At 40.0% G+C, this 23,347-nt stretch overlaps 1 protein-coding gene across 3 annotated transcripts in view; it reads left to right on the top strand.

The window, feature by feature from the left end:
• Positions 1-23,108, top strand: part of dgkzb (diacylglycerol kinase, zeta b) — a 72,464-nt gene extending 49,356 nt beyond the window's left edge. For 2 of the 3 annotated variants that reach the window (XM_032581258.1, XM_032581240.1), the window contains 20 exons: positions 535-675; positions 752-830; positions 1,730-1,785; positions 1,869-1,931; positions 3,394-3,467; positions 3,562-3,673; positions 4,672-4,871; positions 5,931-6,031; positions 7,511-7,623; positions 7,726-7,795; positions 7,862-7,902; positions 10,531-10,679; positions 11,900-11,977; positions 13,022-13,090; positions 14,581-14,615; positions 15,893-15,936; positions 17,853-17,973; positions 18,675-18,711; positions 18,808-18,907; positions 22,230-23,108. In XM_032581258.1, coding sequence (XP_032437149.1) covers positions 535-675; positions 752-830; positions 1,730-1,785; positions 1,869-1,931; positions 3,394-3,467; positions 3,562-3,673; positions 4,672-4,871; positions 5,931-6,031; positions 7,511-7,623; positions 7,726-7,795; positions 7,862-7,902; positions 10,531-10,679; positions 11,900-11,977; positions 13,022-13,090; positions 14,581-14,615; positions 15,893-15,936; positions 17,853-17,973; positions 18,675-18,711; positions 18,808-18,907; positions 22,230-22,346 — 1,800 coding nt within the window. In that variant the 3' untranslated portion in view covers positions 22,347-23,108. The remainder of the gene's footprint in view (positions 1-534; positions 676-751; positions 831-1,729; positions 1,786-1,868; positions 1,932-3,393; positions 3,468-3,561; positions 3,674-4,671; positions 4,872-5,930; positions 6,032-7,510; positions 7,624-7,725; positions 7,796-7,861; positions 7,903-10,530; positions 10,680-11,899; positions 11,978-13,021; positions 13,091-14,580; positions 14,616-15,892; positions 15,937-17,852; positions 17,974-18,674; positions 18,712-18,807; positions 18,908-22,229) is intronic. The other variant, XM_032581249.1, reaches the window with a different exon arrangement.
• Positions 23,109-23,347: the final 239 nt, after the last annotated feature.

Here is a 23,347-nt window from a genome sequence, read left to right as displayed (position 1 = left end):
AGGCTTACATGAAAAATCTGCAGATTGTGCCAATTTTTTTTATTTGATTAATCATCAGAATGATCGATTAATCAGCAACTAAAATGATCATTAGTTGCAGCTGTAAAGGTTTGAATCTGGAGCTAAAAATACATGTGAAAACCATTCATGTCCATTCTGCTTTACTTATCAATGCAGTGTAGGCCTGATTATTGTTGGATTAATAATTGAATAGACAAAATTTGAACCAGGTTAAGCTAAAATTGCAAGTTGTCTGAACATACAGCATGTACAGACAAAATGGGTTTTTAATCTTAAATGCAAAATGTATGTGTTTTTTCTACAGTTTTGACTTCATTGCTCCTCTGAGTATGTTGTTCTCTCAATAAATAACTTTTTTTTTACTCTGTATACTCAAGTAAGCAATTAATCAATTTCTAAAATGGTAGATTACTTAATCACGATTAATCGTTTCAGCCCTGTTTAGAAATGTAAACTTTAGGTTAAGACCCTGAGCATAAATGAAGATGTTTTCCGGTCATCCTGCTGTCTCAGGGTTACACCGACGAACCCATCACAAAGATCCTGTCGCACGTGGAGGACGGGAACGTTGTCCAGCTGGATCGATGGAACCTCAACGTGGAACCGAACGCCGAGGCTCGACCCGAGGAGCGAGATGATCAGCAGACCGACAAGGTCAGCTCTGGTTTGGCGTAGATGAAACCGAGCGTTCCCTCAGCTGCGTCACGGTTTGTTTACGTTTGCTTTTCAGCTCCCAATCGATGTCTTCAACAACTACTTCAGTCTGGGCTTCGACGCTCACGTCACACTGGGCTTCCATGAATCCAGAGGTCAGTCCGGCCCGGGGTTATAGTAGTTTGGGGTTTTTCATTATATCTTATTTTGTTGTGACTTTGTGTCTAATTTAGTTAGTTTTAGGAGTTTGTTTGCTAATTTTCAATGAGTTATTATTAATTAAATATTGCTTAGTTTTAGTTTAGTTTTTATGACCTATAGGAGCAGTTTAAGCTTTTTCATACTTTGGTTAATTTTTACGTGCAGAATTCAAAAGGAAGAGACAATTTTCCAAAAATTGTGGAACAATCAACTGGTGTCACCTTTTTGCAGGCTAGCGCTTCGTTTTAGCTGCCAAGTTGTCAACATAACACGCTATATCTCAAACGTATGTGTGAAATATAAAAGAAAAAGGGATACAGTGCTTTGCTATTGTCAACACTACAACAACTAGATTACGAGGTCAGGAAAATGTTTAATAAAAAAATAGCAAGGGAGGGAGAAGTAGGTCAACTAAGCTAGCTTGACTTTGACAACTTTATCATGTAGATGTGCTGTGGAATTTGGTGAGATTCGGTTCAGTTAAAAAATAAAAAAATGGGAACCTAAACACCAAATCTCTGACAGATCAGAATCAACCACCGCTTATTAATAATCGCAAAATAAACATGAAGCCTGAAAACGTAATACTGTTACGGACTGAATGTTCTGTTGTTTGTGTGGGAAATGTCTGAGTGTTTCTTGGTGTTACATCCTGATACGTCTATCAGGATTTAAACATAGCAACTGTAGTCGTCGGTCAGTTGCTATGTTTGGTCAAACACAGAACTTCAGTTTGAGCTGAAGATTGAGTTTTTGGCATTATATTTTTTAATTGCTGGCTGGTTTTTAATCAAATACTAAATATACTATAATCCTAACAACAATCCCATTTTCTCCTGTTTTGTGTTTTCAGAGGCCAATCCGGAGAAGTTCAACAGCCGCTTCAGGAATAAGATGTTCTACGCTGGGGTGAGTCCGACTCTCATCCTGTTCCTTCAGTCCATCTCCTCAGAAACATCTTACATCCATTCACATGTGTTTGGTTTTTTTAGACGGCCTTTTCGGACTTTCTGAGCGGCAGCTCCAAAGATCTCGCCAAACACATCAGAGTGGTGGTGAGTGAAGGCAGCCACTAGCTTCTCCTTTACGCCGTTTTCTCAGAACTGAGCAGCATTTAAAAACAGCCATTGGTTTTTATTTCTGAAGCTCAGAAAACCAGTATTTCGCTCTGTGCATCATTTTCCATCACCGGGTCAGGTTGAGGTCTGACACACTGCTGCAGACGCAGGTTTTGGTTTTATTTCCATCTGAACAAACCTGCATTCAGAGAGAATAAAACACAATTAAGAGACATTGCAGAGCCTTTTGTATCTGACGAGATACAACAGATTTTCATCCATTTCAATAAAATCGCCAGGCTTTGTTACTGCCTCTCTTCTGTCCTTTTTATAGCCTCTGAGATGCATTATCCCACCCAGGCCGCAGCAAACATTGAAGCTAACCAGCTTCATGTTTACTCTGACACAACCACCGCTGCCACAGGATATATTTGGTCTGAACATAGCGAATATTTCTCTTTAAAATCAACAATACTCTATTCTAGCTTATCACAGCTGTGATGTAGCAGATATTTAACACAAAAATATAAATAATCAGGCATAATGTTAGTGGTGGGTTATGCTAACTAGAAAGTTGTGCTAACCCTAAAGAATAATTGTAAACATTTGTTCTGCTAATGCTATAGCGCTACACCATCATTTTGTGTTGGTGGAAGTTAATGCTAAAGCGCTAACTTCAGTCCAAAATTATATAATACCTGAACTTGAAAGACTACAACTATCAAGCACAAATTTAATTTTGACATTATAATTTACATATTTTATTATGTTTATGTGTATATCTTGTTCTCTGCTGTCCGTGTTTTATTTTCCTCCAGTATGTACAAATAAATGTTTAAATGAAGTTATTTGGGGGGGAAAATTGAACGAGACCACGAGGAAAAGAAACGTATGACGGGCCGTTTAAATTTCCGCAAGGAAACTCAGAAATTTTCCAGAAAAAAGCACAAAAAATTCAGAGTTTCAAAAGTCCAAAGCTATTGGCTTTCTAAACTAAAAATTACCAAATTTTGTAGAAAATTTCTGAGATTAATCTCTAAATTCTTGTTTTTTTCTAGCAAATGTTCGACTTTTGGAACTAAGAACTTGTCTTGCTTTTGTTTGAAAATGTTTAAAATTAATCTCAACCACTATTGGCAGCAAGTGAAGATTTTGTCCTGAAATTTGATTATTTAGAAACAGCAAAATGGAAAGAATAAGGATGTGAAAGCTGGAATACGAGTTTCTCTGAAGCTGCAGGTCTTCCTTTGTGTTTTCCAGCCTCTTTTGCTTAATATTTATTGTTTTTCAGTCATTTTCCCACTTTTATTGAAATATTTTTAGGTTAGTTTCCCTGATTTACTTCAGCTGAGCTGTGATTTTATTTATCTGCTCTCTGTACACACTCTGTATTCTGTGATCAGAATACCGAGTGTATTCTGGTCACAGTTTTAATTACGGTCATCTCACCTTTTCAAAGTGTGACGGCACGGATCTGACGGCCAAAGTCCAGGAGATGAAGCTGCAGTGCCTCCTCTTCCTCAACATTCCCAGGTTGTAGAACAGTAGAGGAATATTTTTTACAGTGCATTAAAGCATTGTCTCTCTGTCTCCAGCGAATCATTTAAATTCTTGTTTTTTTCTGCAGGTACTGTGCCGGCACCACGCCGTGGGGAAACCCCAGTGAGAGTCAAGACTTTGAACCTCAGCGTCACGACGACGGCTGCATAGAGGTCATCGGGTTCACCATGACTTCTCTGGTGAGGTCAAAGTTCAATCACTGCGATCACATGGAATTGGCTGCAAATTTTTTTGACTTGGGTATAAATGCTTCTGGTGTTTGATTTGGCAAAAAAGAACAATAAAATCCCCTTAATTTAGATAAAAACATAAAGCAGGGCGTGCCGTGGTGGCGTAGGGGATAGCACGACCCATGTTTGGAGGCCTTGAGTCCTCGACGCGGTTGTCGCGGGTTCAACTCCCAGACCCAACGATATTTGCTGCATGTCTTCCCTCCTCTCCTTCCCCCTTTCCTGTCAGCCTACTTTCATATAAGGGACACTAGAGCCCACAAAAGATACCCTGGAGGGGAGAAAATAAATAAATAAATAAAAAATACATACAGCAGCAGCTATTCAGTCAAAAGAACAACCTGCTATCAGTTCGAGCACGTGTGCCAAACATAAGGCCTGGGGGCCAAATCCGGCCCGCCACAGATTTTTATGTGGCCGTCTATACTCCAGACTTATGCATAAATAGAACCTTCAAGATAACCATTGTGTGCTTAAATATGATTTTATTAATCAAACCAGTGGTTTTTAACCGTTTACTGCCAAGTTACAGTAGTCAATATTTCCAGCAGCCTTCCCTGCAACTCGGCTCCTTCAGACTAGCCGGCAGCAATTAGCAAACAGCTGGTGGAACTGAGCATCTGCTGAACTCATTATAGGAGCTACTTCTCAGTGGAACGCTGATAAAACGTTGTTAAAGGGTTAATATAGGAGCCATGTTTTTATAATTTCCTGAAGGCGGCGTTTGAAGAGCAGAAGCTTTTAAAGAGACAGAGGCCCTCAATTTAATGCTTTAATTTCAAAGCATTAAATTGCAATGTCAAATTTCTTTTAAGTTATGTTTGATATATACAGCATTCTTATAACAACTGAAGGTAACATAGTTAAACTGGCACATATGCATAATTCTGCCCCTTTAAGTGTCATCATATTGACTCCGCTCATTTTTCCGTGTGCTTTGTGTGAAGGCGACGCTGCAGGTGGGCGGCCACGGCGAGCGTCTTCACCAGTGCAAAGAGGTGACCCTCACCACCTTCAAGTCCATCCCCATGCAGGTGGACGGCGAGCCTTGCAAGCTGGCGCCGTCCATCATCCGCATCAACCTGCGTAACCAGGCCAACATGGTCCAGAAGGCCAAGAGAAGGATCTCCATGCCGCATCTGAACGAGTAAGAGTCGGGACTGAACGGTGCTAAACTCAGGAGGAGATGATTTGTTATTGACGGAGTGCCTCAGGGCTGTGTTCTTAGCCCATTTCCAAAGCCCCAAAAGATTTAAAGGGATCCAAGATTAGTTGAACATGTTGGCCTAAATATGTCGTAATTTTCCTATTAACTAAAAAAATTGCTATTTGTGATGCACCAAAACTTTTTCACCCGTTGGGTTCATGATGCGGTTTGGTCCGTTCTGTACCAGAATCTACAGAGTAAACACAGGAAGGATGCAATCCGATCGATTTCGACGAGCTCCGGTTCAAATTAAAAAGGACGTTACTCATCACTGTTTGGGCTGGACGGAGCTAGCGCAGTCGGACCCGTAGAGTCATTTACCCATAATGCATTGCAGCGTGAGCAACACGTTTGTGTGACGATATTTTATTAACATTTATAAAAACTAAAGTACCTACAGTATTGATTTTACAACTAATTGTGGACCCTTTTAAAGTTAAAAATCAGTGAGTACACTGCAAAAACACAAAATATTACCAAGTATTTTCCATCTAATTGCTAATGCAAAAATCTTAGTAGACTTGAAATAAGACAAACTAACTTAAAAGTAACTTTTTTAGCAAGATGTAGGAGCTTCTTTTAAGTAAATAATTCCTTAATATTGATGAAAAAATACTAGTACTACTGGCAGATTATTTCAATTATAAAAATAAATTTTTCCTATGTTACAAGTTAATTTATCTGCCAGTGGAGCCAGTACTTTTTCATTAATATTAAGGAATTATTTACTTAAGACAAGTCTCTATATCTTGCTGAAAAGTTACTTTTAAATTAGTTTAACTTACAAAGATATTTGCACTAGAAATTAGACCAAACTTACTTGGTAAGATTTTGTGTTTTTGCAGTGCACTGTTGGACATTATCAGGTTTTTTCTTGGAGTCGGAGGCTTAGCTCTTGCTCGTCTCGGTCTGTGTTGTGTTCTTGAAACGTTGTGTGTGTGTGTGTGTGTCCTCTTTAGGTTAGTGTGTAAATGTCAGTGTGTGTGTGTTTGTGCGCAGCCAGCAGCCGGTTCCTGAGAAGCTGCAGATCAGGGTGAACCGGATCAGCATGGCGGCGTACGAGGCTCTGCATTACGACAAGGACCAGCTGAAGGAGGCCTGTGAGTGCTGGACTCCGGTTTTACTCTCCTCACACTTTAAAACTGAAATCCAGCTGGGCTGAAACACTTAATCCGCTTAGTTGTTATTAATCAATTATTGATGTAATCGTCTAACTAATTTAGTGATCAATTAATTGTTAACTAGAGTATACAGACTCCAAAAACGCTATTTACTGAAAGAAAAACACACTCAGAGAAGTAATTCAGCTAAAACTGTAGAAAAACTACATACATTTTGCATTTAAGATGATTTTTTTTCAGTTAAAACAACAAAAAAACTTCTGTAAAGCAACTTTTGCTTTACAATTATTATCTAGTCAATGTGAAAGATAATAATCAGATTCGTCCAACACCAGATCAACATTAAGTCCAGCAGAAAGAGCTGAACTTTTTACATTTTGAAGTATTTTTAGCTGCAGATTCAAATAATGAATGTGTATTTTTTTTTTTATTTTAAAAAATGATTTAATTGTTTTTTTTTATTTGCATCTTTTGCTGTATTTATTATAATGTGTAAAATATTTCAGTGGTTACATTGAAAAATGACTATGCCAATTATTATATGTTTAATCGTCAGAATAACCGATAATCGGTTGCTAAAGAAAGCGTTAGTTACAGCCCTAATATCCAGCCCTTCATTCATTGTTAAATTCACTTGATGTTTTTGAAGAAAAGAGATTTTAACTCAGATTTAACCTCTGAATTTATCTCTAGATGACTGGCTCTGGATTCGGTTCTTATTTCCAGTAAAAATCCCTGAAGTGACGCCAAACTGAACCAGGATAGCATAAATTCAGTTTGGTCCCAACTGGACACACAACCTGCATCTTAAAGAATTTAAACTATTAGCGTCCAAACTTTTTAGCATGAGGGCTGAAAAATGTCTCGTTTAAAATTGTTAAATCATTTTATTTGTACCTGCTCAACAATATTCTACGCATACAATATCTAATTAAATAAGCAAATAATAAGCATATTTTGTCGACACAAAACCTTTAAAACATAAAAAGGGTCTTTCAGATTTGCCAGATAAAAAAAACTAACAAAACCCAGCAATTTATGTTCGAAACTTTTTAGGTTGTTTATCTTTTTCTAGATACCTTTTGTGTCTTTTCAGCAAAAACAACAATTAACTTTATTAAACGGTTAGGGACAAGTCTTCAATTTAATGAAGGTTTTTGTCCCTTTTACTATTAAAATAAATTAAATTCAAAACAAAAACCTTAATGAATACTTTGTGTTGCACCTTATAATTTCCATTTTAGGATTTTAAATTGTCTGTATCGTTATGGAAAAAGGTTGAAAATTGCACCCCTAAATGTGTAAATATGCATTTGCATCGACATCCTGGCAAACCAACTTCAAGTCAGTCTTAAATTTTGATTAAATTGTTCCAAGGGCCACAAATGGCCCCCGAGCCTCACTTTGAACACCCCAATCTAAACCCAGAGATGATAAATTTGACGATCGTTTGTGCAGCGACGCCGCTGGGAGTCATCGTCGTCCCTGGCGACAGCGACCTGGAGATGTGCCGGCTGCACATCGAGCGTCTCCAGGACAACCAGGACAACCAGGACCAGGAAGTAGAGCAGGTGCGTACCTGGTTATCCAGGTGTTGCTGGTGACGGTGGAGCAGATCTGGCAGGAGTCTGGTAGAACCGGGTTTCATCCTGGTTCTTTTTCTGATCCTGCAGGACGGAGATGAGATGAAAGGAGAGAGTCTGTCGTCACAAAAACTCTCCATCAACTGGTGTTTCCTGGACTGTAAGCCTCACACTCAACATCTCACCTCAGATCCTGACCAATCCTGACCGGCCTTTCTGTTTCCAGGTACGACTGCAGACCGGTTCTACAGGATCGACCGGGCTCAGGTAGGACCAGAGGTTTCTGCTCTGCAGACCTTCAGGAAACAAAACGTGGAGACCTTTATGACCTTAGAGACCTTAGTGTTTTCCTGAGTGTTTTCTTTGTTCAACGGATCACAAACTAGCAACTGATACGAGGTTAAATAAAACTCAACTCTATATTTTTACTTAATTCTGGTCCATGACAGTCAGAACCAGAACCCAGTGGAGGTTCTGGATGAGTCTAGTCCACTCTGTGAGCGAGACTGATTAAAAATACTTTAATTTTAATTTCTCCTATTTAAATGAAACTTTGTGTTTGTAGGATTTCTCTTTTGTCTAATAATAAACCAGCGCTTTACTCGCAGGTTTGTTTTAGTTGTATTTACCCAGAATGCCTTGCGCTGTAGTCCACTTCCTGGTTAGCACTACCGCAGTTCTTTCTGCTGGACGTATCAATACAGTGTAGGACTATTTCTGCTCTTCAACCAATCAGCACCAAGGAGAATGAATGGCGCTCCCTGATTAACTACTTTGCACTGCAGCATTACGCCGAGTTATTTCAACTTCCCAAGCTGAATATTTTAGATATTCTCTTGGAAAAAATCTGCAAATAATTTATCCATCCATCCATCCATCCATCCATCTTCTTCCGCTTATCCGAGGTCGGGTCGCGGGGGTAGCAGCTTCAGAAGGGAGGCCCAGACTTCCCTCTCCCCAGCCACTTCTTCTAGCTCCTCCAGGGGAATCCCGAGGCGTTCCCAGGCCAGCCGAGAGGCATAGTCCCTCCAGCGTGTCCTGGGTCTTCCCCGGGGCCTCCTCCCGGTGGGACGTGCCCGGAACACCTCACCAGGGAGGCGTCCAGGAGGCATCCTGACCAGATGCCCGAGCCACCTCAACTGGCTCCTCTCGATGTGAAGGAGCAGCGGCTCTACTCTGAGTCCCTCCCGGATGACTGAGCTTCTCACCCTATCTCTAAGGGAGAGTCCAGCCACCCTACGGAGAAAACCCATTTCGGCCGCTTGTATCCGCGATCTCGTTCTTTCGGTCATGACCCAAAGCTCATGACCATAGATGAGGGTGGGAACGTAGATCGACCGGTAAATCGAGAGCTTCGCTTTTTGGCTCAGCTCTCTCTTCACCACAACGGACCGGTACAGCGCCCGCTTGACAGCAGACGCTGCGCCAATCCGCCTGTCGATCTCCCGCTCCCTTCTTCCCCCATTCGTGAACAAGATCCCGAGATACTTAAACTCCTCCACTTGGGGCAGGACACCCCCCCTGACCCGGAGAAGGCACTCTACCCTTTTCCGGCTCAAGACCATGGCCTCGGATTTGGAGGCACTGATCCCCATCCCGGCCGCTTCACACTCGGCTGCGAACCGCTCCAGCGAGAGCTGCAGATCACGATCTGATGAAGCCAAAAGGACCACATCGTCTGCGAAAAGCAGAGATGAGATCCTAATGCCACCAAATCGGATCCCCTCAACACCTTGGCTGCGCCTAGAAATTCTGTCCATGAAAGTGATGAACAGAATCGGTGACAAAGGGCAGCCCTGGCGGAGTCCAACTCTCACCGGAAACGAGCCCGACTTACTGCCGGCAATGCGGACCAGACTCTGACACCGGTCATACAGGGACCTGACAGCCCGTATCAAAGGGCCCGGTACCCCATACTCCCGGAGAACCCCCCACAGGGCTCCCCGAGGGACACGGTCGAACGCCTTCTCCAAGTCCACAAAACACATGTAGACTGGTTGGGCGAACTCCCATGCACCCTCCAGGACCCTGCCGAGGGTGTAGAGCTGGTCCAGCGTTCCACGACCAGGACGAAAACCACACTGCTCTTCCTGAATCCGAGGTTCGACTATCCGACGGACCCTCCTCTCCAGGACCCCTGAATAGACCTTGCCAGGGAGGCTTAAGAGTGTGACCCCTCTATAATTGGAGCACACCCTCCGGTCCCCCTTTTTGAACAGGGGGACCACCACCCCAGTCTGCCAATCCAGGGGAACTGCCCCCGATGTCCATGCGACATTGCAGAGTCGCGTCAACCAACACAACCCTACAACATCCAGAGCCTTAAGGAACTCCGGGCGGATCTCATCCACCCCCGGGGCCTTGCCACCGAGGAGCTTTTTAACCACCTCGGCGACCTCGCCCCCAGAGATTGGAGAGCCCAACCTAGAGTCCCCAGGCTCCGCTTCCTCAGTGGAAGGCATGTTGGTGGGATTGAGGAGGTCTTCGAAGTACTCTGCCCACCGGCCCACAACGTCCCGAGTAGAGGTCAGCAGCACACCATCCCCACTATAAACAGTGTTGGTGCTGCACCGCTTCCCCCCCCTGAGACGCCGGATGGTGGACCAGAATCGCCTCGAAGCCGTACGGAAGTCTTTCTCCATGGCCTCTCCAAACTCCTCCCACTTTTTGCTGAGGCAAAAACTCGGGCAAATAATTTAGTCAAAGAAAATTCCATGAATTATTGTATATTTCTAAATGCCACCAAATCATCAGTGCAGAAGTAATATTTATATCTATATTTTTTTTGTTTTTACCAAACTTCTTTAATTAAAGACAATTTTCCTGACTTTAAAAATTAAAACTGAATCTGAGCTGATGTGAGACTTGATGTTTTTCTTATTTCCCCCCCCCCAGGAACACCTGAACTACGTGACGGAGATCTCTCAGGATGAGCTCTACATCCTGGACCCAGAGCTGGTGGAAAAGGAGACTGTGGGAACCTCCCCCAGTTTGCCGGACCAGTTCTCCTTCCCCTGCTCCCCCTCGTCACCCACCTCTCCCAGGTGAGTTTCTTTCTGATTCATCTGCTGAAATCTAAGAACATGTCCAGGAACGTGTCATTTTAGTTTGACATTTATCAAGATTAAAGCTGAAAAAACAGACTTATATTTTAAGCTTATAAACATAACTCCTTTAAAGGGGATTTATCGTCCAAAATTCAAAGTTTTGCATGTTTCTGTTCTTCCATTTGGGTCTTTTCTGCTTCTAAACACTTTTGGCAATAAGTTAATGTTTTTTTGGTGCCTGGAAAACGAGTCGTCTCCCTTTAAGTGACATTCGTCAGGCAGTGTGACATTGCCTTGCAACCCCAGCACAGTTATGCCCGTTACCTAGCAACCTAAGCAGAGTTCCAGCCAGTTTCATCGGCTGGTTTGACTGCTTTATAATGGCTGCTGGAAAAGACAAGTGTTTTGCTGACTTACCATCCAGAAACCACTTGCTGCATTCTTATTGGTTGTGCAGGAGGCTCCACTTTTGCTTTTCAGAGATGTAAGGTTGTATAATTGCGCATCTGTTTGCAGCTATTTTCATGTGTGATTGTAAACATTGTGTTGGGGGGGCGTGGTCAACAGCAGCTTATTTGGATATAATAGATGCCCTAAAACAGTTCTGACCAAACATTATCATTCATATCATGATCTCAGAATGACTCTGTGCAAAACATATAATAAACATGCTTTGTATAGGCCAGTGGTCAGTCCTCGAGGGCCGGCATCCTGCGTGTTTTACTTCTCTTCCTGGTTTAACTGCCCTGGATCCATTGATGGCTCATTAGAAGCCTAAGAAGAATATTGACTTGCTGAGGAGGCTGTTGCTACCACCAGAGAGAGAACTAAAACATGCAGGATGCCGGCACTCCAGGGCCGACTTTGGGCACCCCTGGTATGCCAAGGGGTACCAGGGGTGCCCCTTAGCATACTATCCTAATGTAGGATAACGATCTATCCTAATGTGTTCAAGAAATCATAGTAGGTCACCTTTAAGTGAGCAGAACGCCTCCTGCTGGAGGATGTTGGTACTGGAGCAGCTCATCGTCTCAGATAGTAGGAGGGGAGGTCATTTAATGCAGAAATCAGTAATGAAATGAGCTCCAGCTGCTGTTTGGAGTGCTGTTGCCACGGAGACGCTCATCTGTCTCTGCGTTGGTCACTCAGTCATGATCGATCGGTCCCCGAGGATAAACTGGAAAACACACAGTGAAGAGTGTGTGTCTGTGTTTCAGGCAGAGGAAGAGGATCTCCAGTGACAATTCGGTGTCAGAGGCTTTGACCCAGACCTCACCTAAAACTACTCTGCAAAGGTAAACACACACACACACACACACACACACACGCCTCTCTGGACAGCTGGGGTGGAGGAAATTTTCACGTCCAATGTTCTGGTACCAGGAGCTGTTAGAGGCTCCATTTCTGCGACAGTTTCCTGTCCAAGCAGTCAGAGGTTGCTGTCATCTGTTGAACTGATCTGGATCGTTGGTTCTAGTTTGGATCATTCTAGTCTGGATCATTGGATCTGGTCTGGATCTGGTTCTAGTCTGGATCGTTTATTCTGGTCTGGATCGTTCTAGTTCAGATTGTTTAATCTAGTCCGGCTTGTTCTGGTTTAGATTGTTCTGGCCCGGATCATTCTAGTCTGGATCATTGGTTCTGGTCTGCAGACTAAAGGACTATTTAAATGGAATGACGGTTCTGATCCAAGTCTGGCTTCTGTTTGTAGTTCTCGAGTCTTAGCTCTGTTTCGAGTCAGGAACTTGTTCACCACTAGAGACTCGTTCTCTCTCAGGAGTCTGGTCCGAGTCACACAACAGTCGGATTTTAGACTGAAACTCAGAGAGAAAAGGAACCAAAGTCCAGAGAAAAACTCTGACCGATCTCTGAGAAGTCCACATGGTCCAGAACCGTTTGACTAAAACTAGAACTAAATACATTTTTTGATTGTTTTTAAAAAAAATCAAAGTTTTAATGTTTAACACTTGTTTGTATTTCCTAGTTTGCGGCTCAAATGATGACCAAAAATAAATTCATGTTCAGCTTAAAAATATTTCAAAATCACAAGAAGAGAAACTGAATATTGATTTAGAGAAAATGGACCATCAGACATGATCTGATGGTTCTGATCCAGACCATTTCTGGAATGCATCTCCTGACTGATCCGAATGGAAAACAAACTGACTCAGATCAGTTTTTGAGAACTTCCTCCAGCCCTGACCGTCTGCAGAGTGAGACCAGAGCGCCCCCTGCTGGAGCGGCTCTGCTTGTGTCGTGTGTGAAGTGAAGAATCGCCTGTAGGTCCCGCTAACTTCCTCCCGCTGTCATGTCTGCTGTTTCCTGTCTGTGATGTGAAGGAGAGGAGCAAAGATAATCAGTGTCGATCGCTCCGTTACGACCGCGGCTGATTTCAGACCAGCAGTTAGGTAGGACCAAACTGTCTCTGTCCTCCTGGTTCCTCCTGGCTCCTCTTGGTTCCTCCTGTTTCCTCCTGGCTCCTCCTGGTTCCTCTTGTTTCCTCCTGGCTCCTCCTGGCTCCTCCTGATTCCTCCTGGTTCCTCTTGTTTCCTCCTGGTTCCTTCTGGTTCCTTCTGGTTCCTCTTGGTTCCTCCTGACTCCTCCTGGCTCCTCCTGGTTCCTCCTGGTTTCTCCTCTGCTCTGGGTTCTGCTTTCTGCTGATGCCTCTGTCTCAACTTCTTTCTGCGAAACATGCTGAGCTCTGCAGGAGGAGATGATGTGCAGCTGTGGCGAAGCGGCTTTGCCTTCATTTCTGATGATGTGTTTGTATGTTGATGCATTCACACTGAGAGGCTGGTTTTAACTTCTCACAGTTTCTGCTTTAGACGCCCTGCAGAAAAAACGGTTCAAGAGAAACTCTCCAGACAACAGCAGAGCAGGACAGATCTAAGCAGAGTCTTAAATTGTTCTCCTGAGAAATCAAATACTTTTTAAAATATTTATTTCATTTTACACTTATTTATATATTTTTAAAAATATTCTGTCTTTTAATTAATTAATTGAAACAAAATGTATTTATTTATTTATTTTAGAAACCGAATGCATTTTTTATTTTATTTATATTTATATTCAATTGATTTATAAATTTTTTGGGGAAAATGCTTTTTAAAATACTTTAATATTTTTGGTTATAATTTATTTCTTATTAATTTAATTCATTTATAAATTTTGGGAAAAAATGCTTTTTAAAGATCAGATGTTTACTTTTCTTATACATTTTATTTTTTATTTCTAATCTTATTCAAGTCATTTATAAATTTGGGCGGGGCATGCGTTTTAAAACTTATTTCTGAAATCTAATTATTTCTTACATTTTTATTTTAATATTACTATTTAGATTTTTTTAAAATTAGAAATCAATCCTTTTTATTTTCTTGTTATTTTAAATTAGAAATGAAAAGTGTTTATGATTGGACGAGCTCTAACTGCTGCTCAATTTTCATTCTTTAACAAAAAGTTGCAGGGAAAACAAAATTGGATCTAAAATCCAGAACTTTTGAAACTGGAAATAAAATTAAATTCAAACAGGTTCAAAACATTGAGTACTGCCGCCTACTGGACAGAAGTAGAACAGGCTGTATTAGATATTTGCAGGGGGGAAAATGGTGTCTTCGTTTTATAAAAACACTGCAGATTATTTAAAATAATGAAACAAATGCATGCCGGGAAGGTTCAGACCAAAGCAGTAGATAATCTCCTCTCTGTGTGTTTTGGCTTTAACATGTGGTGGTGTGGGAACAGTCTGTGTTGTGCACAGATTTCCTGAGTAGTAAAGAGTTTTACTGTGGTGTTTGGGTGGAGTTCTGGTTGGTGTTTTAATTGAGGTCAAAGGTCAAGCTTGAATATCTTCTCACTCTCATCCCGGTTGGTTCTGATTCTGTCGTTTATCTCCTCACAGAACCTCCACTGCTACCTCACAGGACCCTGAAAAAGGTAAATCTGACCTGTTGGAGATTAGTGAGTTAATCTAAGGTTGATTGATGTTATCGATCGACACAGAATTAATTTACAATCCAGAATTGTCTCTTGTATAAAGAGGGCTGATCGTCTTTCCATAACATAAAGGGCTGCATTTTGAATAATATGCAGCTTCGTCGTGCAGCTCGGCTGAATAACCATTAATGAGATGAAATGTTACTTAAAGAGTGTTTATATTTTAAAACAGAACCGCATAAAGTGCGTTTTCCATCCCTCACGGGACTCCGTTTGTCTTTATTGTTATGGTTTGGTTTCGCCATCTTTGTTTCTGGCTCTGCTTCCAGATGACCAGCGGCGCCCTCTGCAGGATGGCGGCCAAACTACAACACTAAAAGAAGATCTGAGTGGATTAGTTAATTGATTTGAACTCATTTAATCTAATAAACCGTCATCAGTTAATTGTAAATCGATTAATGGTTTGCATTAATACAGACATGCCTGCAGTTACCATAGTGACACATCCTGCAGCAGGCATGGTCTTAAATTAATGCTTAAATTACTTTGGACTGCGGATGTCCAAACGTTTTGTCACGTGGACCAGAATCTTCAGCTCAAAAGCGCTGTGGGTCAAATAAATATAATTTTTTTAAAATAAAGTCACCAAAGTGATGGGTTTTAACATACTCAACAATAAACTAAGCATGTACTTTTTTAAATTAAACAATTAAACAAAAGATTTTTTTGTTGTTGTAGAAAAAGGTTTGCAGATCCAAAAATTAAATGTTTTCCTTATTAAATGAAATTCATCCAGCCTACTTATTTTGGGCTTGATGAAAGCTGGAAGAAAAACTTATTTTTTCTATATATATATATATATTTTTTTTTTTTTGTAGTATTTTCTCAGCAAAAAGTAAAAAAACAACAACATCTAGGTTAGTCTTCATGTGATGTTTAGTTAAGGTTTAATAAAACAATTAAAAACAGATTTGGGTGCAACAATTTGTACTTTAGAGTTTAAGTCAATGAGTAGATGTTACCATGACAATAGAAGAAAACCGGGAAAAACCCAAGTAACATTTTTGTAAGTAGATTTTAGTTTAAAAGTCGTAGTTTTGTCCTAATTTATTTGATTCACAAAATCAGTCCAGGGGCCGCCCTCCTTTTTTTAAACCTTTATTAATGATGCAAAACCAAAGCAAACGCAATTTTTTTTAAATACTGTATGTTCTAGATGTGACCACTAGATGACGCTGTTCTTTGGTTTTCAAGCCTTCATCTGTTTCTGATTTTAGATGCGGAGCTGATCAGCTGCGTCAAGAATGAGAACCTGAGCAGGGTGAGTCTGCAGACCTCAGAAACTGGGAGAAACCAGAAAGTACTGAAACTTTTTACCTGCTGATCCTTCAGTTATTTCATTCACTGATGTAACCAGGACCTGAAAACGCCCAGAAGAAGAAACAAAAATGTTAATATTTTATTTCAAAGTTTCTTGCTCAACACAGATTAGTAGAAACAGTTCAGTAAAATCTTGTACTTATTGTCAAAATAAAAAAGTTTCAGTTTTCAAACTTGAATCTTGGTTTTTCTATTTAGAAAGATTAAAAGTTATAAAATTTTAAACAATTTGATAGGTTTTCTCTGTAACTATATTTTTTTTCTTTGTTCTGTGCTAAGATTTAGTGTAAAAAGCTGTGAAGTTGCTCACTGTCTCTGTCAAATCCCAGACCACAGTGGGAAAACTTTAAAACAAAGTAGAAATTATCAAATCTCTTATTTATTTTTTTAGTTTCTTTAGCTTTGGAGTTGAGAGAAAAGGCAATTTTACTGGTTTCCTTGGATCCAAAACTTTAAAAATGCTGTTTTTTCTTTGTTTTGTGCAAATATTTAATTTTAAAAAAGTTAGAAAGGATCAAATTGATTTACAATCTCATAGTTTTTATTTTTGTTTTTTTTCATACATATTCGAATAAATATATTTTTGTTTGTTTTTTGCCAATATTTAGTGTAAAACAAATTTTAAAAGATAATTTTTTGTAGTTTCTCTAGCATTTCATTGGTTTTCTTGGATTCAGACATTAGATCAGAGTTTTAGGTTTCACCTGTTTGCAATTTTAATGCTCAGTATTGTCTAAACATTACAAAAAGCCCTTAAGTGCTAAATTTGTCTAACTTTTACTAACAATATCAAACTTCTACAAAGTTTGGGATAATTCCGTTAAAAGTTATAGAGGATTCTAAAGGTGCCTAAACTCATAGAATATATAAATAAAGAATTACTCGTAGACTTGTAACTCCTTCTGCTCATAGTCGAACGGGAAGAGATTTTTCTGCGGAACCAAAACATCACATTCACATCATCACAGAAACCCAAAATCTCTTGCTTTCTACTTCTGATATCAGTTTTTGTATAGAGTCCCAGCTCCACTGGTGTGTATTCGACCAATGGCGTTGCTCTCCTCCATTTGCGTAGCTCTTCTGGCTCCATCTTTCACTGGATGTGTATTGGAAGTTCCGAGAATTAGGAGTTGACCTCCTGGAATAATTAGAGGCGTCTTGACCTCAACATCTGCTCCATTTCAGAGGTTCTATTAGTCAAATTGTTTGTTCCTTATCTGTCCAAACAGAGGTTCTTTCCCACGTCTCGAGCTTCGGCCCGGTTCCTTGCTGGCGAGCAAGGAAATGTCTGGTGCCAGAACTTTCTTGCACAACAACTTAAACTAACAACTTTTCCTCTCTTTAGAGATTTCTATTCCACTTCTCTCCAAATCTGAATTCTTTCCTGACTTATAGGTCAGGTTGATCCAGTCCATTTGACACAATACATTTCTTTTAGGTTAAAACATATCTTAGTGCGAACCAACCAAACAACATAATTAACTATTAATATAATTATATTCCTCTACAAAGTAAGGTATAGATTTTTAAATAGATCATAAAATACCAGGATCTGAACGACATTAGAGGCATTTTCTCTGATATATTTTAGCACATTTTAACCTTATTACATTAAAGTTAGTTTAGTTAAAACTCCTGAGTTTCAGTTCAGTGAAATTCCCAGGTTTCTTTTTTTTTTTTTAGATTAGTTGGACCTCAAATGAATATTTTTCTCTGTGAACCAGGTTAATATTTTTCCTTCCACCAAACTCTAACCTGAAGCTTTGTTTTAACTGCAGAACTTCAGCAGCTTTTTTATATACAAGATGTTGTAAATGATGCAGATTTCTCTCTCAATGCGTCTGTTCCCTCCTGTAGCTGACGGAGCTCCACCAGCAGGGGGCGCAGTTGGCGCTGCAGGACGCAGACGGCTTCACGCTGCTGCATCACGCCGTCCAGACCGGCAGCAAAGACATCGTCAAGTACCTCATCGAAAACGGTGAGACGCCCCAAAAGCTGCTGTTGAATCAGAAAACTAGCGGTCATGGTTGGGATTAGACCTGGGAGATCACCATGGCAACAAAAGCAGAACATGTCCGCTGTTTTTGCTTCACAGCGCTCCTATTTTCAGCTGTCAGAAAATCTTGAGTGGCAGTTTGGTCTTTAAATCTGCTGTATGGGCAGTTGCCCAGGGCGGTACTTGAAATTTAAAATTTCCCCTTTTTTTCATCTTCCCTCCAACTTTATGAGGCCTGGGCGTGCCGTGGTGGCGTAGCGGTTAGCGCGACCCATATTTGGAGGCCTTGAGTCCTCGACGCGGCCGTCGCGGGTTCGACTCCCGGACCCGACGACATTTGCCGCATGTCTTCCCCCCTCTCCTTCCCCGTTTCCTGTCAGCCTACTGTCATATAAGGGACACTAGAGCCCACAAAAGACCCCCTGGAGGGGTAAAAAAAAAAAAAAAAAAACTTTATGAGGCCTTTGTAGTTGTGATCAGATAAAAATGAAGCAGTAAAACATCTGCAGGTTTTTCACCTCGGCCTGAATGAAACGATAAAAACGTAATTGTTTAGCTCGTTTTGTCATCATCAGTTTCAACTGATCGCTTCTCCTCCTTTTCATCACTTCATCAAACATTCATCGTTATATTTAAAGAGTTTGTAGCTTCAGTCTCTTGAATTTGTTTTCTTCTCCCATCAGTTCCCGCCTCCCACCTGGACCTCGCAGAGACGGAGACGTGAGTCCACTTTGTCCCGAAGTTTCGTATTTGTTCTGTCCTAACAAAGTCCAAACGTTCCAGGAAGTGAATCCGTTTTCCCCGGTTTTGTTCCAGAGGAGAGACGGCGCTCCATAAAGCCGCCGCTCTATGCCAGAGGAGCATCTGTCACTTCCTGGTGGAGGCGGGGGCGTCGCTCATGAAGACGGACCTGCAGGTAAACTCACCTGGAGCACAAAGTCAGATTTACCACACTACTCTTTCATCAGAACGTTAATTCAATTATTCTGCTTTAGAAAAAGTTTTCAGTTTCTCAGTTTGCAGACAAATTGAGGGATTTTTTTAGACTTGTGTACATTTTCATCAATTTGTTGTTTCTTAGCATCTTTTTGAATTTGTCATTCAAATCTTTTGTCTGTCCTGATATATTTCTGAAGAGTTTTGCAGTTCTTGAAATTTGTTTATCCTCCCTATAGATTGTCTCTTTGGTAGATTTTTCTCTGTTGTTTTCTGTCACCCTGTTTTCATTTTGGGTTTTTTTATTATTATTTATTCACCAATTGCTACTTACCAAACAAATATTACAGACCAACACGCGGAGCTATTGATTGACAAAATAACAAATAACCAATTAGATAAGAGAAGGAACAACAAAAATAATTCAATAAAAATAAACAAACCAAAAAGAAGCGCACATTAAAATTGGTACATTTATGACAAAGAAAAAATAAACGGAACATAACCAAGTGGTGTCACAACTAAAAATGGAAAAACATACTTTATTTTTTGCCTCATCTTGGCAGTTATTTTCTCATTTTTATTATTATTATTTTCTCTAAAATTCATTGTTTCATTTAATCTAGAATCACACAGATATTTTTAGTAGAAGTGGAAAAGACGGGGAAAAATAGCAACAAAAAACATGGCATTAATTTTGGTTAATAAGTTTTAAATATTTTTCCTCTTTTCAAAGTTCTGGTTGATCCATTTTCTGGTTATTTTGTGCTAATTTAATGTAGTTATTTTTTACTCGTCTTTGCCCAGATTATCTCCTTCGTTTTTGTCTTTTTCTGATTGTTTTTCTGAAAATCTTTAAGTGTTTGTGAGTCTAAAGCCTTTTACACACAGGTAGACGGGACTATATATAACCAAATATTTCTACTACATCACTTAAAAAATAAAAAGTACACAGAAAATTTACAACAATCCCCACAAATCTGACCCCAAAAGTTCCTTTTAACATGCCAAACCCATAGGGGGCAGTGCAGCGCTAAGCTAAAACCTGCTAGCCAATCAGATTGCATCAAATCATTCATGACTTCCTGTTTGTAATTAAACATGGCGCCAGGAGGTTCATTTGTTTGGACAGATAACTAGGTTGGACTATTTTTAAACAGCATATTAGAACATAAAGTTAATCAGAAAAATCATATCAAAGCAAAATGTGGATGTATTGATGCATTATTTGTTGCAAACTGTAATGTGCTGAACCTTAAATCTTTGTTTTCTCAAATCTCCATGTCAGAGTTTTTATAAATAATAATTTTTAGTGATATAAAACAGAGTTTTTGTGTGGATGAAAGGTCAAAACAAATAAAAATATATTCCTATTCCCAGATATCTGGCTGCATGTGAATTAGCCCCGATTTTCTATCTGCGTCTGATCATTGTTAAGTGAGCTTTTCTGGAAATGTTTTGGTTCTTTTCAAACTCAGAGTCAGCAAATTATCGGTAAAGATTTAGTTTCTGGTCAGCAACCGCTTCTTGCTGTATGAAGCCATTTTCTTTTCTTTTTTTTTTTTTTGCTGGCAGGACGGCGGCCACCAGCCCGATCCGTCCCTCCGCACTTTAAATGGATCTCCAGTAGTATTTGACCCACTTTTATAAAGTGATTAATGTTGTGTGTCAGTGAGAAACGAAGCTCCGCGGGATTCCCCGGCCTTCATCCTCAACACACAAAAGCCTTGGCTCACCGTCGCCATGGTGAAGCCAGTGGTAACAGGAAACAGCCCATAATCTGAGCTTTCTCTCCTCCGCTACACAAATAAAGAGTTTATGTGTTATTTAGAGTCCATAGTTGGTGCTGAGCGGGAATTCACCGCAGGAGTTTAGACGGCTGAGAGGCTTCTCCTCCCTCATTTCTCACACCATCCATCCATCCGTCCGTCCGTTTGGCCTCAAGCTACGTTTTCAGATGAAAAGATCAGATTTAGTCAGGTTATCTTTAACTTTCGAGTTCAGAACGGTTCCCAGCTCCTGGATGTTAGGTTTAGCTTTAAAGCTCTTAATTTATCTTTAATCGTTCACCAGTGTTAGGAAAAACACATTTCTGCTGCTAACCTGCCTGTTAGCATAGCTTGAATGTCCCAGCCAGTGTCCCAACAGCTAGCCTTTTAGTTAATATGACCATTTCCTTAGATTTTGGCTCAACAGTTAATCACCCAATCTTTTACTAACATACGTTGTTAACTATTCAGCTAGCAATAGCAGTTAGCCTAGCTTTAGTCGCAGATATTAGCGTAGGCTAGCTATTGGGTATCATTTTATCCAGCTATCTATTAGCACCTGGTTGCAGATGCTTGTAAAGCTTCACCATTTCCTCTGGCAGTTAGCACAACCATTAACGTAGCAGTTAGCTTAGTCAAGTCATTTCTAAATATTACTTGTTAGCCTGCCATTTTGTCTAACAGTCAGCTCATCCATTATAGTTAGCCTGGCTATTACCATAGCAGTAAGTCGAGCTGGTAGCTAACCCATTAGCCTAGCCAATACCTAGTAAATTACCCGTTCCTGTCATAGTAGTTAGCTTAACTAATAACTACTAGCCCAGGAAATCCCAGCTCTGCTGTTTGGAGACAGATCTGTTCTCCGTTTCATGGTTTTAACATTAGAAGAGCCTTTATTGTTACTTTGACATTATCTGGGCCCAGAAATTAAGCTCCCAAAAAATCATCTTGGTGATCATATAATGTTTAAAAAGACCCTTAAAAATCTGGTTATTGTTTCTTTTTAATACTTTTAAATTGTTGAGGTGACTGGTTTGTATTTTTGATTTTTTGTTTTTAAGAAATCTTGTGACATATATTTTTTTGTTTTTGTAAAGTTTGTATTAAGGCAACTACAAAAATAAAAAAATTGAGAGTAGTCACACTACAAGAATAAAGTTCTGAATACTGTATATCAAAAATAATAAGTATATGTAAAGTCATAGCATTATAAGAATATAGTCATAATATTCCGACTTTATTCTCATTATTATTATCCCAACTTTTAACTTTGTTCTTGTAACAGTATAACTCGTAATATTATAACTTTATTCTCATATTATTTCACCTTTATTCTCATAATTTCACTTATTCTACTACCATTTTATTTTCATAATTACATTTTTTTCATTTTTGTATTAGGATGTTCCTAATACTCACAGGTAATAGTGTAATTTTTATTGTAATGTTTGTGCTGTAGAAGGAGAATATTACAGTAGAAACTAATAGGAATCCTTAAATAAACTAAAGCCACCCGTTGCTCTCGTCTTTCAGGGCGACACTCCCAAACATCGGGCCGCCAAGGCCGACGACCAGGAACTGGCCAACTACCTGGAGAACTGCCAACATTACCAGATGATCCAGAGAGAGGACCAGGAGACGGCGGTGTGACCCGGACGCCTTTCTCCTGCCGACTCTGTTGTTCTTTTTATTTTTTCGTTCTCGTTCTCCACAGAGCTCCGTATGTCGGAATGTAAACTGAACAGATCCTCTCTGCTGTCGGAGCCAGATGGATTCTTCTCCTTCTTCTTCTTTTTTTTGTGCTTTAACTGATGAGAGACGAGGCGTCTTGATGAATCCGGTTGCCTGAAGAAAGCTCAGTGCCGCGGCCGAACTGAGCGACACAAAAGGCTCGTGGACACTAAAACAAACTCAAACTAGTTTTTATTTTCGAGCCACAAGGACGCACAGAGAGAGCGACGCAGCTGCTGGCGACCCACAGCGACAGCATTCATGTTTCTGCAGCTTTCATATCCAATAAAGCAAAACGTGTCTTCTGTTAAGCTTCTAGTGACCTTTTGGATGTTCACTGCAAACAAATAAATGTTTGGATATTTAATGTAGACAGCGATGAATTTAAATATTTATGATCAGATTGTAGAGATAAACTCACGTTGCCTGTAATCAGTTTTTAATGTTTTACTTGTCTGTTACAGCGGAGAGCTTTCGTTTTGATGTCTGTGGACTGTAAATACTCGCAAAGCCCTTAGTAAAAAGAAGCCGAATCCAGATTCTGCCAAAGCAGCACGAATGATTATAACGAGCTTCTACGTCAGTCAGGAGACTCTTATCACTGTAAGATATTCATGTAAGGATTGTTTGGTTTCATCATTTCTGAATGACCTGCAATAAAGCATGTCGGCAACAAAATTATTTGGTTTTCATGAAGCAAAACTGATGAATGTTCCCCTATTTCAGCCTAAATGACAAGTGTCTGAGATTAAAAAACAAACATGTAAAAGTACACAATTCTGAGATTAGTCAAATTGTGAGACTAATGGCAAAATTCTGAGAAAAAAATTATAAAAACTCTGAGATCAAAATTCTAATTAAAATCAGAATTCTGAGGAAAAAAATATGAATTTTGAAGTAAATCCAAATTTTCAGGGAAA

Source organism: Xiphophorus hellerii, chromosome 2, assembly GCF_003331165.1.
Source record: "Xiphophorus hellerii strain 12219 chromosome 2, Xiphophorus_hellerii-4.1, whole genome shotgun sequence".
Taxonomy (NCBI): Eukaryota; Metazoa; Chordata; class Actinopteri; order Cyprinodontiformes; family Poeciliidae; genus Xiphophorus; species Xiphophorus hellerii.
The sequence above is the reverse complement of the archived record's forward strand: the minus strand, read 5'-3'. Positions and strand labels throughout refer to the sequence as shown.